Raw genomic sequence first — 17,411 nt, 5'->3', positions numbered from 1 at the left:
GCCTCACCTATCTTGGAATGAAATGGGTCCATCCATTATCATCAGAGTGGTCTGCGGTAGACTATAAATAAAGATACAATGTTCTTGTGGATGACAGTTCAAAGAGGATGTCTATCTTGAGAAAAACTCTCAAACCAAATATGCAACTAATCTTTTTGTAAAGAGCTGTGGCAAAGTGAGCTACCGCTCTGTTAGAAGGTTCCATAATAGAATTCCACACAAATGGCTGATGTATGCAGACTTTTCAGGGAAAGCACAGAACGGTCAGAATGGACATTATTCAGATGAGACATTAGGTAGATATAAAAAGATCCCTGACAATACGGGACGGCACTGTGGCACAGTGGTTAGCACTACTGCCTCACAGCGCCAGAGACCCGGTTCAATTCCCGTCTCGGGCAACTATGTGTGTGTCTGCGTGGGTTTCCTCCGGGTGCTCCGGTTTTCTCCCACAGAGCAAAGATGTGCAGGTTAGGTGAATTGGCAATGCTAAATTGCACGTAGCATTAGTGGAAGGGGCAAATGTAGGGGAAATGGGTCTGGGTGGGTTGCTTTTTGGAGGGTCGGTGTGGACATGTTGGGCCGAAGAGCCTGTTTCCACACTAAGTAATCTACAAGAAATACCTGTGAAGGCCTCCTGCTTTCCTATCTATCCATTAAAAAAATCACAAACAGACTTTCTGGGTACTATCACATGGCTGTCCATGGGATCCAACTGAGTGCAAACTGGTTGCAACATTCCCCATCTTTGCAACAATGGCTTTTTAAAAAAAAATGGTATTTCCTTGGCTATAAAAACACAGATATTCTGAAATTATGATAAGCCCTACATAAATGCAAGTCTTGTCTACAAGGTGAGACTCTGATGAAGTCTGTTGAAACAGCACAGGTAATTGTTAAATATTAAGAAGCAAAAGTTTTCAACATTAGACAGTACAGCACCAATGCAGATCTTGAGAGTGGATCCTAAATATGTAGCATGCACAAGCCCAGTGAATCTGGGTTTTGAAAAATGCAAACTGCGAAAGTCCCACAAAATGGTGTTGGGCCAGGATCCTGATGTAACCTCACCCTCTCCCCAGGTACAATGCAATTCCAGCAAGGAATCATTGTGGGTTCGGTAGGAAAGCAAGTGAGTCATTACAAAAAGAACCCCTCCTTTCCCACATTGCACGAGTTCCTCACTTTGTCTGAACCTTGCCAGGGCCACCAAATCAGCACACCAAGACAAAACCAACAGACTGAAATCCATAGCCTTCTGCAACAAGCTAAAGGTAGAAACACATTGCCAGTTCTGAGAAGGTGCCTGCCATTGACGGGTAGCAGAGACAGATATGCAAGGAGCTGAATGATATGTAGACTGGAGCATTGATATTTAACAGAACACTGGGCCAATTAGCATGGGGCTGCCACCATTCACCAGTCATTGCATCATGATGCTCTCAATTCTCTTAGTGTGCAGTATCTAGTCTGTAGAGGTCACTGACTTCCTCTTGGCCCTTGGAGCTTACCTCATTGTAGCTCCTGAGTTCCAACAGCAGGTCCTCCAGGTAACTGTGAGGCCTGGTGAGGATTGTTGGTGGTAGTTGGCGGTTGGTAGAGGACACCTTATGTGGGTCATTTCTCCATTCCTGCAGCAGCCTCAAAAATGCAACTGTTGTTAAGGCCTTGCAATCCATGCTATGGCCACATTAATGTGAAATACTTCCTTCATTCAAATGGATACTTCATCCCACAGACTGTGGAGACTGGAGGTCAAAGTAATTAACAGTGTGGTCTGAGAAACAGTAATGGCTGGTCACAAATCAATTAATCAGGTTCATGGTTAGAAAATCATTCTACATTCTGCCAGATTTTGAGCCTTTTTTCAAATTTGTTCATGGGATGTGGGTGCCGCTGGCTGGGGCAGCATTCAATTGACCATCTCTATATGCCCTTGAACAGAGTAGCTTGCTAGGCCATTTCAGAGTCAACCACATGGCTAAGAGTCTGGAGTCATCTGTAGCCAGACCACGCAGGATGGCAGATTTCCATCCCGAAAGGACATTCATGAATCAAATGGATATATTTATAACAAGTGGCAATGGTTACATGGCCATAGTTAGACCAGCTTTCAATTCCAGATTTTGTTTTTTACTGAATTTAAATTTAAACAGTGTACAATTAAAGAGTACATTTGCAGAATATTAGTGTTGATGACTCAAGATTATTAATCTAGTAACATTACCACTACGACACCTCTCTAGAGGTGTGTGCTCATCACTCTCCCCACCCTGGAACAGGACAGTATGCCAGAATGCAGATCGTTCCTAAGACAATCACTCTCAGAAAGTGATGGGAGAGAATGGGTCATAAACATTGATTTTTTTTCTTTAAATGTATCTCCATATAATGGAAAGGGGTTATGGTGAGAAATTTCTCCTGAATGTCTTACACAGGATCACTAGCTATTTAGCAGCTTTCATGAGTTTTCAATTGCTCATGCCCTAGCAAGTGCACATACAGACTGGAGATTGACAGGATGTGTGGACGCCACAGTCATAATATGACCTCAAACCAGAGGAGGAAAAAGTTAAAAACCACACAACACCAGATTCAAATGCTTGTACTTTCAAATAAACTTGTTGAACTATAACCTGGTGTTGTGTGATTTTTAAACTTTGTTTAGCCCAGTCCAACACCGGCTCCTCCACATCAGAGGAAGGCAGACCTGGGCCTATCTTCAAATACATACAAAAAGGACTTGATGTGCATTTCCTTACCATTCAAAGTCATTAGACTCTATGTGACTGCAGAATTCTACTATCAGCAGCAAAATTCTTTATAAAGAAAATTCAATCAGTTGGTTGATAAAATTCAATGGCCAAAATTTAGTTCCACAGCAAATTGACTTTGCCACAAAAAAAGTTAATATGGCAAAACATAATTCCTGTTTAAAAGGTGATTAACAAATCGAAGAGAGAATATTGGAGGTGGCGAGGAAGAATTGGAGATTTACCAAGAGTATTGAAAAATCCAAATGCATATACAAAATAAAAAGATTAGTTATATGCAAACAGATGGAATTTATTCTTAACATATTCCATGACATTCACAATTCTGAAATCTCTACCTTCTGACATTTATATTGCAGGCACGTTCACCCAGCCAGTCTGGATAGGCAATTGTTGGGATTGCAAAAAGCATCTTTTAGTTCTGTGCAACAGTCAAACACTAAACACTACATTAACGCATTCAAGTCACAAATCAATTCCGTACCAGCTCGGTCATTTCTTGATGAAACAAACGCTTGTTTAAACATCAACAGGAACAGCCTACATTGGTCAAGGAACAGTGTCAAGACATTTGAATTGGATGCAAAACAACTTCCCCTCAGCTGCTAAGTATCAATGCTTGTCCTCACCATGAACAAAAGGATCTGGGCTGACATTCTAAGCAGGTGTTGCATTGCAAGAGATGCAGTGTTCCAGATTAAATCTTAAAATGGGGCCACACATTACCTCTCAAGTCAGCATTAAAAATCCATGGTATTGCATTTGTCCTACAACAACCATATGGGATAAACTGATCTCACCATACTGCTGGCTTTGGGAGTTTGCTGCCATACTTCTATCATCCCAACATGGATTGTAATAGGATTTGGAGATGCCGGTGTTAGACTGGGGTGTACAAAGTTAAATCACATAACACCAGGTCACGGTCACCTGATGAAGCAGCGTCGCTTCAAAAGCTAGTGTACTTCCAATTAAACCTGTTGGACTATAACCTGGTGTTGTGTGACTTTTAACTTTGGATTGTAATACTTATGGTAGATGCCAGTGTATAAGCTGACTTCTAAAATCTCAAAAACAAAATCGCTCCATAAATAGGCAGCAACTGATTTTTATGCCAAGTGAGAGTGGGTGATAACCAGCTTTGTCCTTCATCTCACAGTGGTTTGACAGTGAGAATGTGTTTTAAATGCTTGTGCATTTTTTTAAAAATTCATTCACAGGACATAGGCATTGCTGGCTGGCCAGCATTTATTGGTCATTCCAAGTTGCCCTTGGAAAGGGTAGTGGTGAGCTGCCTTCTTGAACCACTGCAGTCTACACAATAAGTTGACCCACAATGCCCTTTAGGGAGGGAATTCCAGGATTTTGACCCAGCAACAGTGAAGGAATGGCAACACATTTCCAAGTCAGAATGATGACTGGTGACTGGTTTGAAGGGGAACTGGGATGTGGTTGTGTTCCCAGGTATCTGCTCCCCTTGCCCTTTTGAATGCAAGTGGTTATGAGATTGGAAGGTGCTATCTAAGGATCTTAAAGGAATTTCTGCAGTGCATCTTGCAGATAGTACACACCTTTGCTCCTGAGCATTAGTGGAGGAGGGAGTGGATGTTTGTGGACATGGTGACGATCAATTGGCTGCTTTGTCCTGGATGATGTCATGTTCCTCCTGTGTTGTTGGAGCTGCACTTATCCAGGTAAGTGGGAGTGTACCATAACACTCCCGACTTGTGCCTTGTAGATGATGGACCGGCTTTGGGGAGTCAGTTCATGAGTTACTCACCACAGCATTCCTAGCCTCTCTGACCTACTCTTGTAGCCACTGTGTTTATGTGGTAAGTCCAATTGAGTTTCTGCGCAATGGTAACCCTAAATATGTTAATAGTGGGGAATTCAGTGATAGCATCAGTGATGGTAACTTCTTTGAATATCAAAGGATGGTGACTAAATTGTCTCTTATTGGAGATGTCATTACTTGCCATGTCAGTCCAAGCACGGATATAGTCCAGATTTTGTTGCATTTGAACATGAACTGCTTCAGTATCTGAGGAGTCATAAATAGTATGGGACATCATAAATGACTGGCAAATATCCTCACTTCTAACCTTATGCTGGAGGGAAGGTTAGTGATGAAGCAGCTGAAGATGATTGGGCCTAGGACATTACTCTGATGAACTCCTGCAGAGGTGACTGACCTTGAACCACCATAACCATCATTCTATGCACCAATATGACTTCAATCAGCAGAAAGTTTGCCCTGATAGCTGTTGATTCCAGTTTTGCTGGCGCTCCTCGACGCCACACTCATTGCAAGTCATCCTGTATTTCCTGCTTACACCCAGTAATAAAGCTCCTAGTTAGTAAATAAAATCCACTCGAGGTCAAAAACTGATGCTGTGCTCTGTAAAAGGGACAGGCATTTGCAAAAGCACAATCTTGGGCAGATCGCCAGATCATTTGCTATTTGAACTGAGGGAATGAACCAGTTTGGGTTGACAATGAACCCTCATTACTTTTCAGAAACTGACATAACTTAATGATTTTGCATATAAACAAATTAGTGTCAAAAACCTAAAGTTTGTCACAGGTCGTATTGTGGGACACAACCAGAGACTGCAAACACAAATCATTTCAGTTATCCTGCACCCACAATGAACACTTTCAAAAGGGTTTCAAATAGCAATCATGCGTAGCTGAACATTTAACTGCAATTTGATTAATCACATCTGATGAACAAAGAATGTGTCCTGGAATGCTGTTAACTGATCAATTAGTTTTTGAGCTATTTCAGCTTCTACCTTCACCTCAGGTGTATCTGCCAAATTTTAATGTTTTTTGTAATTTTTTTTTAAAGAAGTGATTTTATTTTGTGTTGTTTTAATTTTCCTGCCCTTATTTGTGTCTGTTAAAATCATTTAATGTGATTGGCTGCTTGGACATCCTGATAATAGATCTTGGACTAGAGCTGTAGCGAAGAATAATGCAATCGACTGCACTGTCAGTACATACCGATAGGTGAAGTACTTGTCAGAGATATCACAGCAAGATTCTTTCAAGCTCAGCTGTGAGTTTCTTCACTTCATGACAACCCATAAACTCTGGGATAATGAATCATTCAAATGAAAAGGTTCCAATGATTGGATCACCTACCCATGTAGCGGAAGGTCTCCTCGGCCTGGGCAGGAGATAACTCGCTGGAAGCATGGCCAGGGTATTCAGGGACCTGCTCCCAGTCCTTGTTCTGATAGTGATAGAGGGAGTCTGCCCGCAGGTGGTACCTGGCCAGCTGATCTTCAATCAGGCTCACAAGTTCCACTTCAGGCAAATCCTCACTGTTGCACACATCTGGTAACAGGAACAGAAACACTTTTTAGGATCACCACTTCACAGTCGTCAGATCAGAATCACAATTGTGTTGTACACACCACAGTACTGAGTGCGGTCATGTTAAGCTCTGAACAATTGCAGCAAGACTTCTTTACTCTGGTGAAGTAAACTGCTTGCCACAAGGGCTAACAATAGATTTGCCTGTTCAGTTCCTTGCTGGACAAGCATGCAGACTCAGGGGCAGAAATCAGAGATCCCAGTTTTGCTCCTGACCCACAAGCCCCCAGCCCACACCCCCACAGTCAGAAGCCTTGTTTACTGGGTCCTGATGTAAACCCTGACCCAGACCTTTCCTGCACATTAAAGATGGTTTAAGACTGTTTGATTTCTCCGTGCACTCAACACCTCTCAACTGTTACCATTTAAAAATAAGCTGGCTTCTATTCTTTTGGACCAATGTGAGTATCCTATTATCTAAATCTGTCACCTTATATCCTTTTGCAGATTCGGTTTTGGGCATACCATTTGTTGCCACAGAGCTCCACATCATCAAAACAGGATACATCGCTATTATCCTTGAACAAACTTGTTAATATTAAACTCATTAATAGCTGAGGTTCCAACATTGATCCTTGTCGCACCTTACAATTAACCGCCCATTAACTTGAAAATGACTCATTTCTTCCAACTGTTTTCTAACCATTGGCCAATCCTCAATAAATATCAATACATTCCTCCAGGTCAATAAGCATCAATGTTGTATTATAAACATCCATGTAGCACCTTATCAAATGTCTTTTCAAAATCCAAATAAGTTACTTCCACTGGGTTATCTTTAGCTAAACTATCAATTAGATCTGGATGTAGGCTTGCTCGTTGAGCTGGAAGGTTCATTTTCAGATGTTTCATCACCATACTAGGTAACATCTTCAGTGAGCCTCCAGATGAAGCACTGGTGGTATAGCCCACCTTCTGTTTGTGTTTGAGTCTCCTTGAGTCGGCGATGCAATTTCCAGTGGTAATGTCATTGCCTGTACTTTTTCTCAGGGGTTGGAAAATGGGATCCAAGTCAATGTGTTTGTTGATAGAATTCTGGTTGGAATGCCATGTTTATAGGAATCCTCATCAGTGTCTCTGTTTGGCTTGTCATAGGATGGATGTGTTGTCCAAGTCAAAGTGGTGTCCTTCCTCATCCGTATGTAAGGATACTAGTGAGAGTGGGTCGTGTCTTTTTGTGGCTAGTTGATAATCACGTATCCTGGTGGCTAGTTTTCTGCCTGTCTGTCCAATGTAGTGTTTGTTACAGTCCTTGCACGGTATTTTGTAAATTACATTAATTTTGCTTGTTGCCTGCATGGGCCTTTCAAGTTCATTAGCTGCTGTTTTAGTGTGTTGGTGATTTGTGGACTAACATGTGGTCTGAGTAGTCTGGCAGTCATTTCTGAGATGTTTTTGATGTAGGGGAGAGTGGCTATGGTTTCTGGATGTGTTTTGTCTGCTTGTTTGGGTTTGTTGTGGAGAAATTGGCAGACTGCGTTCATTGGGTACCCGTTCTTTTTGAATACACTGTATAGGTGATTTTCCTCTGCTCTTCATATCTCCTCTGTGTTGCGGTGTGTGGTGGCTCAATGAAATAATGTTCTAATGCACCTTTGTTTGTGGATGTTGGGATGATTGCTTCTGTAGTTCAATATTTGGTCTGTATGTGTTGTTTTCCTGGAGATACTGGTTTGAAGTGCCCTATTGGCTGTTCGCTCTACTGCGACATTGAGGGATGGCAGTTTGTTGCTGTTTCCCTCCTCTTCAATGAATTTTAAGCCAGTAAAGGTATTATTGATGGTCTTGAAAGTTTCTTCTAACTTGTTTTGTTTAGTGATGACATGGGTGTCATCCACGAAGTGAGCCCAAAATTTGGGTGGGTTGGATGGCTGGCATAGCAGTTTGTTCAAGTCTCTGCATTACTGTCTCTGCTAAGAACTCTGATATTGGAGATCCCATGGGTGTTCTGTTGGTTTGCCTGTAGGTTTTGTTGTTGTACGTGAAGTGGGTGGTAAGGCACAAATCTTTTAGCTTGATGATATTGTCCTTGCTGAAGAAGTCAGTGGTGTTTGGTGTATGTGTCTTTGGGTTCTTCTAATAACGTAGTCAGTGTTTCTAGCCACAAAAAGACATGACCCACTCTCACTAGTATCCCTACATACAGATGAGAAAAGACACCTTTGACTGTGACAACACATCCATCCCAGGAAAAGCCAAACAGAGACATGCACGAGAATTCCTACAAGCATGGCATTCCAACCGAAACTATCAATAAATACACCGAATTAGACCCTATCTACCACCTCCGAGAAAAAGAACAGGAAATGACATCAGCAGAGGAAATGATATCACTGCAGGAAATGATATCGCCAATCCAAGGAAACCCAAACACAAATAGAAAATGAAATCTCTCAGTAGCCGAACATGGCGTAAAGCAAAGGTGCATAATTTATATGGGAAAAAGTGTCGCCATTTTTTGTAAAAGTGGAAATCCTCTTCAGATTCACAAAAACAGGTACTAATGTAAGTCTTTCATAAAAGCAAAACTGAGTAAAGTGAATGTTCAAAAAATGGGGGATACCTGTACTCCTAGCATTTGAAAAGACAGCTCATAAAAATCAGGGAATTGTTGGGGTGTTGGTCTCATTAATTTCTCCAGTTGATTTTCCCCTTACTAACACTGATTATTTCAAGTTCCTCAGACTCAAACTTTTAGTTTCCCACCATTTCTGACCATTTTCTGATAAGAATACAATCTGTACCAATCAAGACATAGTGCACGTATTGGGAATATACATTTATAATTAAGAACTTTGTGAATAAAAGTTGAAAATATGGCACAGTTTTGACACTTTCAGATCAGGTATCAAGGACTCAGGTCACCAATTTGACTTTTTTTTTTAAAAACTACTTCTCAGAGGTCTCCTGGCTCAGAAGCCTGTACATTATCACTGCAGCACAAGAGCCCTCGCAGGCCACAAGTTTGTGCATTAGAAGTAATCGGTTGTGAACTGAAAAAAAAATGACTTTGGAGAGGAGTCAAAGAAAGCTTAAGATGATAAGAGGAAGGGTTTATTGTTTTAACATGAACATTTTGGCTTTCAAGCGACTAGAGGCCTCAAACAAATGGTTGGTTAGCAACCGTCTCTAAACTTAGAATTCTACATTATGACCTAGGGTGGTTTTGAAGTGAGTAGACGCTACACCAATCCCTCTAGAAATCCTGAAAACTTGATAAAATTTCCAATTACCAGTATTTCTGACTACCTTGTAAGATCTGAAAAGCTGAACTGTGACCAAATTTTCCAATGAAAATTCTCCAATTTTCAAATCCTGATGACTACAGTCAGGCCTAGACTTCAACCATCTGTCAATATATGTCAGCAATTCAACTTTGCCACTGGCAAATCATGTGGATATGAGAAGTAATGACATCCTACCCTTTGCTCCTATACACTTGGCAGGGGGGGGTTCTCCTGTTTTGCTTTTTTCTCAAAAACCATCATTCTGCAGAAACGGTTACCTTTTGTGTTTTGTGAGGGTGTGTGTTGAAATTAAGGGGACACAGTTTTAACTCCGATCATAGCTTAGATGTTACTCACTTGAATAAACTTTGTTTATGATTTAAGGAGCATTCTGAGTATATTAAAGAAGTTTGGTGAACATTTCTTCAATTCTGGATACAAGTACAAAATAGGAGTAATGGTTATATAGGCAAACAAAATCAGCATACTTCTGCTAATGGTGTGACTGATGGAGTAGTTTTAGTATTAGCACATTCTCCCTGTCACAGTCATAACATGGTGTCACTGACAAAACATGTAGTAAACCTTGGAGAAAATTATACAAGATAGACACGCATACACCGATTGCGTTAAGAAACAGGAACATCCAAATAAGTTTCATCACCTTCTAAATGATTCTAGCATTTCAAAATATTCCCATAATACTCCCTCATTGGAAGTAAAGCACATCAGACACTAATTGGATTTTTCACACAGATTTTAAAAGTTGTTCAAAGACCTTCTCAATCTGACACTTGCGTGAGCAAACATCTTCCTGGTTAAGTTATGGAGCAGAGACCTCTACCGAGCTCCAATATGTAAATAGCAGTAAATAGCTTGCTCAAAGTCTTACCTGAATCAAAGATTGCTCGCCTGTTTCAAATTCCACTTCCTTATGGAAAAGATTGAACAAATGGGCTCTTTTCTCTTCAAAAGGAGGAGAGAGAGAAGAGTGACCTCATAAAAGCCTTTAAAATAATGAATAGATATGGAGGTGCTTCAACTCAAGGGTAAACCGTATATAATACATAATCACTTCAGCCAAAAGATTAATTCAGGAGGCCTTTCTATATCCACCATAGAAAGGATGTGGAACTCACTACCACTTGTCGTGGTTGAGGCACATTATATAATTAGGTTATGTACGTGAGGATGAAAAGAATTGCAGAACGTATGGAGACAAAGTAAGCATTGAGTAGGAGGAACCTCAAACATGTGTGTAGAATTGGTGGATGCACAAGATGAAAACAAGTCAATGTTACTTCAAAATTTCAAAATGTTAAAACTGGTTTTAAATGTTGCTTCAACTGAAAGGTAGCATTATTTGATTTCTAAACAAAAAACACACCAAGAAAATTTTCTCTTTCAAAAACTCTCATAATATTTTAGTCGTTTGTAAAGGTACACTTGCAATGCCAACGCTGGAAAATGGGGTTAGAATGGTTAGGTGGTTATTCTTGACTGGTACAGACTTGATGAGCCAAAGGGCTTTTTTCTGTGTTGTAGACCTCTGTGACTCTGACTGTGTCGAACATGCTAATAAACATAGCTGCAATGCAGGTGTTGGTCAACACTGAGAATGGGAATTTCTCTTGATAACATACTTATTCTGGCTATGGAAAATCAAACCAGACAATACACAAATCTCTCTATATTGCTGCAGTAACTTTTTAAAACTGAGCAAATTATTGAAATCATATTCATTGAGCTTGTATACAGTGTAGTAATGTCCCTATGGAATGGAGAAGTGGAAACTGTGATTGAAAATTACTAAAATTCAGGCACGATATTTAGATATGAAATTCTGAAAACTCTCCCAACATTCCATATTATAGGTTATTTTTAACTAAGTTTTCCTCCTCTCTGATCCAAAGTCAGCCCAAATAAGATGCTTTAAAGAGCTAGAGCTTAAAAAAAAGTGTATTTCATTAATCCACATTCAAAATAATTCCTTTCAGGCCAGTTAGATGAATCTTAGCTTCAATGAACAGAGACTGCAACATGACAGTTATTTAAATGACACTGATCAGAATCTATACACACAATACTGATTTCTATATGCCCACTAATCCTTCTCAGAGAGAATCACTTCAGTGTAAAATTCAAACTAACACTGAAGAGCATGTGTCATTTTTGATAAAAAGAGGAATACATCTGCTCAATTCTCTAGGGCGTAGGTACCAGTATTTACTGTGGGCAGCCAAGGATAGATTTGATTGAATCACAGAATAAATAAATCGATCAAAGCAACCCCTGGGTGTGACCAGCTGGAATTAAATGTGACTCAGTCAAACTGTAAACTAGATCCTCCCCCTGCATTCTACTATTAGCAAGTGTGTTTTCACCAGTTATGATGTTTATCCACGCTAGCCTCCTTCAACACTGGTTACTTAATTTTACCTCATCTATATAATCATTGAGCTCCCTCAGCGTTGCAAGTTTCATTAGGCCAGTCAGGCTTGTGTCAGCTCTTTAAATACACAGTCCAGTTTAGTCTCACACACAGCTTTGTTCCCATAACCTGCAAATTAATCCTCTTCAAGCACCCCTCTTATTGGTTTTTAAAAAGGTCCTTTAGGATTTGACTCCAGACTTTCAGATAGTGCATTTCAGTTATGAGCGACTGACAAAACTGCATCACTTTTTTGTCCATTTGCTCCTTTGCCAATAAGTTTAAGTCTCCCCACTTTGGTTATGCTTGAGGGAGTAAGCAGATTTCTTGGATCACAAACCGGTTGTGGAAATCTAGCAGCCAGATTGTTTCAGAGTCACAGCCTTGCACCTCCTTGTTCGAGCAGCAATTGCTTGGTTACAAATGGCATATTGCTTTCGAGCTGAATGCATGAACTGTCTACATGCAAGCACTTTTTAAACTTCATCATTTATCTCCTTGAAAGCACCTTTGAGATGGTGATTTTGGCTCCCCAAATTTTGACTACAGTTTGAAATTTAGTTGGGTCTACTACAGAATATTAAAAGCTTAATCTGCTTGCAGTAAGTTATTTGCTTCCATGCCACTGGTGTTCCAGCATTCTGGATTCACTGGGGGTTACATTAATTTGTACCATTAAACTCCAGCAGCCACATACAAAGCCGAAATTCACGTTAATTTGGTATCTGAATGAAGTGGATCAACAGCCCTTTCCACATGTCCAGACCAACAAAAAAAAACAAGAACATCCCACAAAAACATTAAGCAAATTTAACACATCTAAAAGGTTTTAAAGACTTTATTGCAAGAGTTCAAAGGTTATACAAGGGCCACTGACCACATTTCAGAGAGTCTCAATGTGTACTTTCCTTGCTTTGCCTATTTCAAATATGTTACATACCAGAGATCCCATGAGTAATTACAAAATACAAATCAGATGATGGAGTAATGGTGAAATGGCGTGGCTGCAGCATCAAATGATTTAATTCTCAAACTAAGATTTCAGCTGCAAAAGCTTTCTTTTAAAATTAAAGAAGCTCTTCTTTCTGTTAAGTGTAGATGCTACATGGGCAATTTGTCAGGCACTCCACTGGTTAGATCTTGTCAGTGTTAAATCACTTTCCTATCTAGTACTTGCTGCCTCCTTGCATTTACCATCATATTGTATTGGATACCCTCTCCATCCACCTGTACTGCATCTCCTTTGCTCCATTTCCCTGGCTCCTTTTACTAACTAGCCCAACAGGCTCAGTCAATCTCCTTCAATAACTTCTCCACCTACACCCATGTTATCATTGGAATCAAGCACTCCAAAAATCAGGAGTGCCACCTGGAACAAAGTTATTTCCAATTGATTAACTAGGAACAATTAGAAATGCAAAACATGTTGTTCTGTCTCCTTTCTTAGTCCACTTCCATTTCACAATCACCTGCTGCATTGCAGGTTCTTTCCTACATCAAGTTCTAGATGGGCAAGAAATTCAATTTCAATTCCATATTGGCAAAAATCAAAGCCATCTCTATTTGGTTCTCACACATAGCTGCTAATCCATCATGAGTCTATTTTGGTAATGTTATCCATCTGCATTTGACCTGCAGTCACTGAAACATTTCCCCTTGCACTGGACTACTCAAAACTGGACACATCCAATTTCGTGGATGGTTCACTCCTAATGCTTGTCCCTTTCAAACTGCAGCTTGTACACAGCAGCCCCCACCATCAATTCCCTTCACATCTATCCTAGTCAGCCTTTATAGGTTTCCCAACAGTACCAATTTCAAAACTTATGTCCTCTTTCCACATGTTCCTCATTGGCTGTAACTTTCCCAGTGTCCCTGCACTTATTCTTTAATCAACGCTCTTTTACATATTCTGTTCAAGTGCTTCAGCTTCACGAGTCTCAGATTCACCTTAAAACCCTCTGCCTACATACCTCTCTCCAGTCTTTCAAAAACCTCCTATCCTTCTTTCAACACGCTGTGACATGACTTTGTTCACTTTAAGGTAAAGTACGTATTTATAAAAATACATGACACCTCAATTTGTCAAGCAACACCAAAACACAGAATTGTATCAATGCATTTGCTTAATTTACATTAATAGACATTCAGCGCTGTAGCGTCAAATCTGACACCTAATTCTTGTACAGACGCAGCAAGAAAATTATATTGTATTCAAACCAGAGACTAAGAATCAAATAATCTTTTATACTCTATTTTAATTAAAAAGAAGTTACATCATAACTTCAGTTACGCTTTAGCACTACACCAGCAAACCATTAGCTTCACATTAAGAATACTTCCCTGACAGGCAAATGAACATCTCATTGATGCCCTGACTCATCTAATTAGGTCAGAATCAAGCCTGTAACTAGCATGCTGCTGAGTTCAGTAACATGTAATTACATCCAAGTCCCATGTTACAATTAAACCTCAAACTCAGGTTTCACCTCTTCAAATGCAGAATTTTGTTTCTGTTCTTACCAGTGATGCTTCCTGTCTCTTTTTGATTCACATTCATGGGATGTTTTTCTGGCATCACTTATCCATAGACATTCTGGAAAATTCTCTCCTGTAAGTTGCAAACACTTTGCACTAGGGCAGAAAATTCACTGCTCTGGTGAAGACAGCATACCATCCTGTGGAATCTCCAATACTGCTGTGTAGATTCGGCTTCACATTCAAGTCTTCGTTGTCGATCACATCTTATTTTGCTAAGATGGTGCTGGGAAAGCTAAAGTCCGAGCTTGAGCTTTACAAACCACTCAAAGGAGAACGAGCATGCTACCTCTTTTAGTCAGATCCAACCTGTGGCCAAAACAAAAAGGATTGCACTTAATATGAATTTCTGGATCTCCCTGAGCAACCTTATAGGTCTGGGTGTTAGTTAGTGCTGTAAGCTAACACCAGAATTACTTACTATACTTTATAAAAGGTCATAAATATAAGAGAATTATATCATAAATCAAAGAAACAGAACCAAAGAGAAGTTTGGGATGTTGATTTTAGTCTATTAAGCATGTACACAAATCCAGAGTTCCACTCCTATTTTATCTGTGTGGATGACGGTTCATCCTGCAGAAAAATGGAGGAACCTTTTGCGTAAGTTTACAAAACACGCAAGAGGTGCAGAGTAGTCCCTGAGCACATCTTAAACTGATGATACCAAGCTGGAGTTACTGCGCATGTAGTATCGTACAATACCTTGACACAGAGTCATACAGCACAGAAACAGACCCTTTAAACCAATCTGTCCATGCCGAACATAATCCCAAACTAAACCAGTCCCACTTGCCTGCTCCTGACCCACATCCCTCCAAGCTATTCTAATGTCTTGTAAACATCCATCACTTCCTCAGGAGGTTCATTCCACATGCCAACCACCCTCTGTGTAAAAAGATGTGCCCCTCATGTCTTTTTTAAATCTCTCTCCTCTCACCCGAAATATGTGCCCCTATTCTGAAATTCGGCATTTCGAAAAGACCACTCCCTCCGTGACTCCCTTGTCAGGTCCACACCCCCCACCAACCCAACCTCCACTCCCGGCACCTTCCCCTGCAATCACAAGAAATGAGAAACTTGCGCCCACACCTCCCCCCTTACTTCCCTCCAAGGCCCCAAGGGATCCTTCCATATTCGCCCAAATTCACCTGCATCTCCACACACATCATTTACTGCATCCGCTGCACCGGAGTTGGCCTCCTCCATATTGGGGAGACAGGCTGCCTACTTGCGGAACGTTTCAGACAACATCTCTGGGACACCTGCACCAACCAACCCAACCACCCAGTGGCTCGACACTTCAACTCCCCCTCCCACTCTGCCAAGGACATGCAGGTCCTTGGACTCCTCCATCGCCAGACCATAGCAACACGATAGCTGGAGGAAGAGCACCTCATCTTCCGGCTAGGAACTGTCCAACCACAAGGCATGAACTCAGATTTCTCCGGTTTCCTCATTTCCCCTCCCCCCCACCTTGTCTCAATCCCAATCCTCAAACTCAGCACCACCTTCCTAACCTGCAATCTTCTTCCTGACCTCTCCGACCCCACCCCCACTCCGGCCTATCACCCTCACCTTAACCTCCTTCCACCCATCCCCCAAGTCCCTCCTCCCTACCTTTCATCTTAGCCTGCTTGACACACTCTCCTCATTCCTGAAGAAGGGCTCATGCCCGAAACGTCGATTCTCCTGCTCCTTGGATGCTGCCTGACCTGCTGCGCTTTTCCAGCAACACATTTTCAGCCCTGATCTCCAGCATCTGCAGTCCTCACTTTCCCCATTCTGAAATCCCCCATTCTAGGAAAAAAAAACTTTAAAAGACAGCTTTAATAACAGGTATAGATAGTTAACTCTATCAACCTCCTATGCTCCAGTGAAAAACTTTCCAACCTTTCTTTCTCATTCAAACTTCCATATCTTGCAAAACCTTGGTAACTCTCTTCTGAACCGTCTCCAGCTTAATAATATCCTTCCTGTAATTGGGTGACCAGGACAGGACATGGTATCCTAGAAAAGGCCTCACTAATGTTCTACACAATTCAACATGACTTGCCAACTCGTATACTCAAAGGACTGAGCAACAAAGGAAGGCGTGCCGAACGCCTTTTTAACTACCCTGTCTATATGTGATGCAAACTTCAAAGAATTATGAACTGGACCCTTAGATCCCTCTGTTCTACTTCACTACTCAAAATTTGTACCAAAATTCAATATCTCACATTTATCCAGGTTGAATTATATGTCATTTTGCAGCCCATCGACCAATTTGATCACGGTGTCTTCGTAATCTTTGAAAACCTTCTTCTACAATGACACCAAAATTGGTGTCATCCACAAACTTACTAGCCATGCCTTCTATATTCTCATCCAAATCATTTACACAAAAGATAAACAAAAGAGGACCAGAAATGATCCCTGTGGATCGCCACTGGTCATGGGCCTTCAATCTGAAAAGCAATCCTCTGTCTCATCCCATTCAACCAATTATGTATCCAATTGGCAAGTTCACCCTGAATACCATGTGATCTAACTTTACTAAATTAGATTACCAAGAAGAATCTTGCCAACGGCTTTACTAAAATCCAAATAAACAACATCTATTGCACTGCCAACATCAATTGTTTTGGTAACTTCCTCAAAAAACTCAATCAAGTTTTTGAGACACAATTTTCCTTGCACAAAACAATGTTGACTATCCCTAATCAATTTTTGCCTCTCTAAATGTCCATAAATCCTGTTTTATAATCACCAACAATTTACTCACACCCGAAGTCAGACACACAGGTGTATAGTTCCCGGTTTCTCCTTATAGCCTTTCTAAAACAAAAAGATACAAAATTAGCCACCCTCCAGTCATCAGGCACCTCACCCATAGTTATAGATGATGCAAATATTCTGCCCACAATGTTCAGGATGCGTTAGATCAGGACCAGACATTTATCCACCTTCTATTCTTTAAGGCCTCCCCAACTTCCTCTTCTGTATCGTGAACTGTTTTTAAAACATCAAAGTTTCTTTCTTCACAGTAAAAACTGACAAGAAATACTTTTTTTAGTA

The 17,411-nt window shown here is 40.7% G+C and overlaps 1 protein-coding gene across 1 annotated transcript in view; it reads right to left on the bottom strand.

Moving 5' to 3' along the window:
• Positions 1–17,411, bottom strand: part of trak2 (trafficking protein, kinesin binding 2) — a 78,729-nt gene that overhangs the window by 34,152 nt on the left and 27,166 nt on the right. Inside the window, exons 2-3 of the mRNA XM_060827610.1 lie at positions 14,337–14,660; positions 5,922–6,116 (exon numbers count right to left, since the gene is read on the bottom strand). Coding sequence (XP_060683593.1) covers positions 5,922–6,116; positions 14,337–14,391 — 250 coding nt within the window. The 5' untranslated portion in view covers positions 14,392–14,660. The remainder of the gene's footprint in view (positions 1–5,921; positions 6,117–14,336; positions 14,661–17,411) is intronic.

The sequence above is a fragment of the Hemiscyllium ocellatum genome, chromosome 7 (assembly GCF_020745735.1).
Source record: "Hemiscyllium ocellatum isolate sHemOce1 chromosome 7, sHemOce1.pat.X.cur, whole genome shotgun sequence".
Lineage (NCBI taxonomy): Eukaryota > Metazoa > Chordata > Chondrichthyes > Orectolobiformes > Hemiscylliidae > Hemiscyllium > Hemiscyllium ocellatum.
This window is presented reverse-complemented; position numbering and strand designations above follow the sequence as displayed.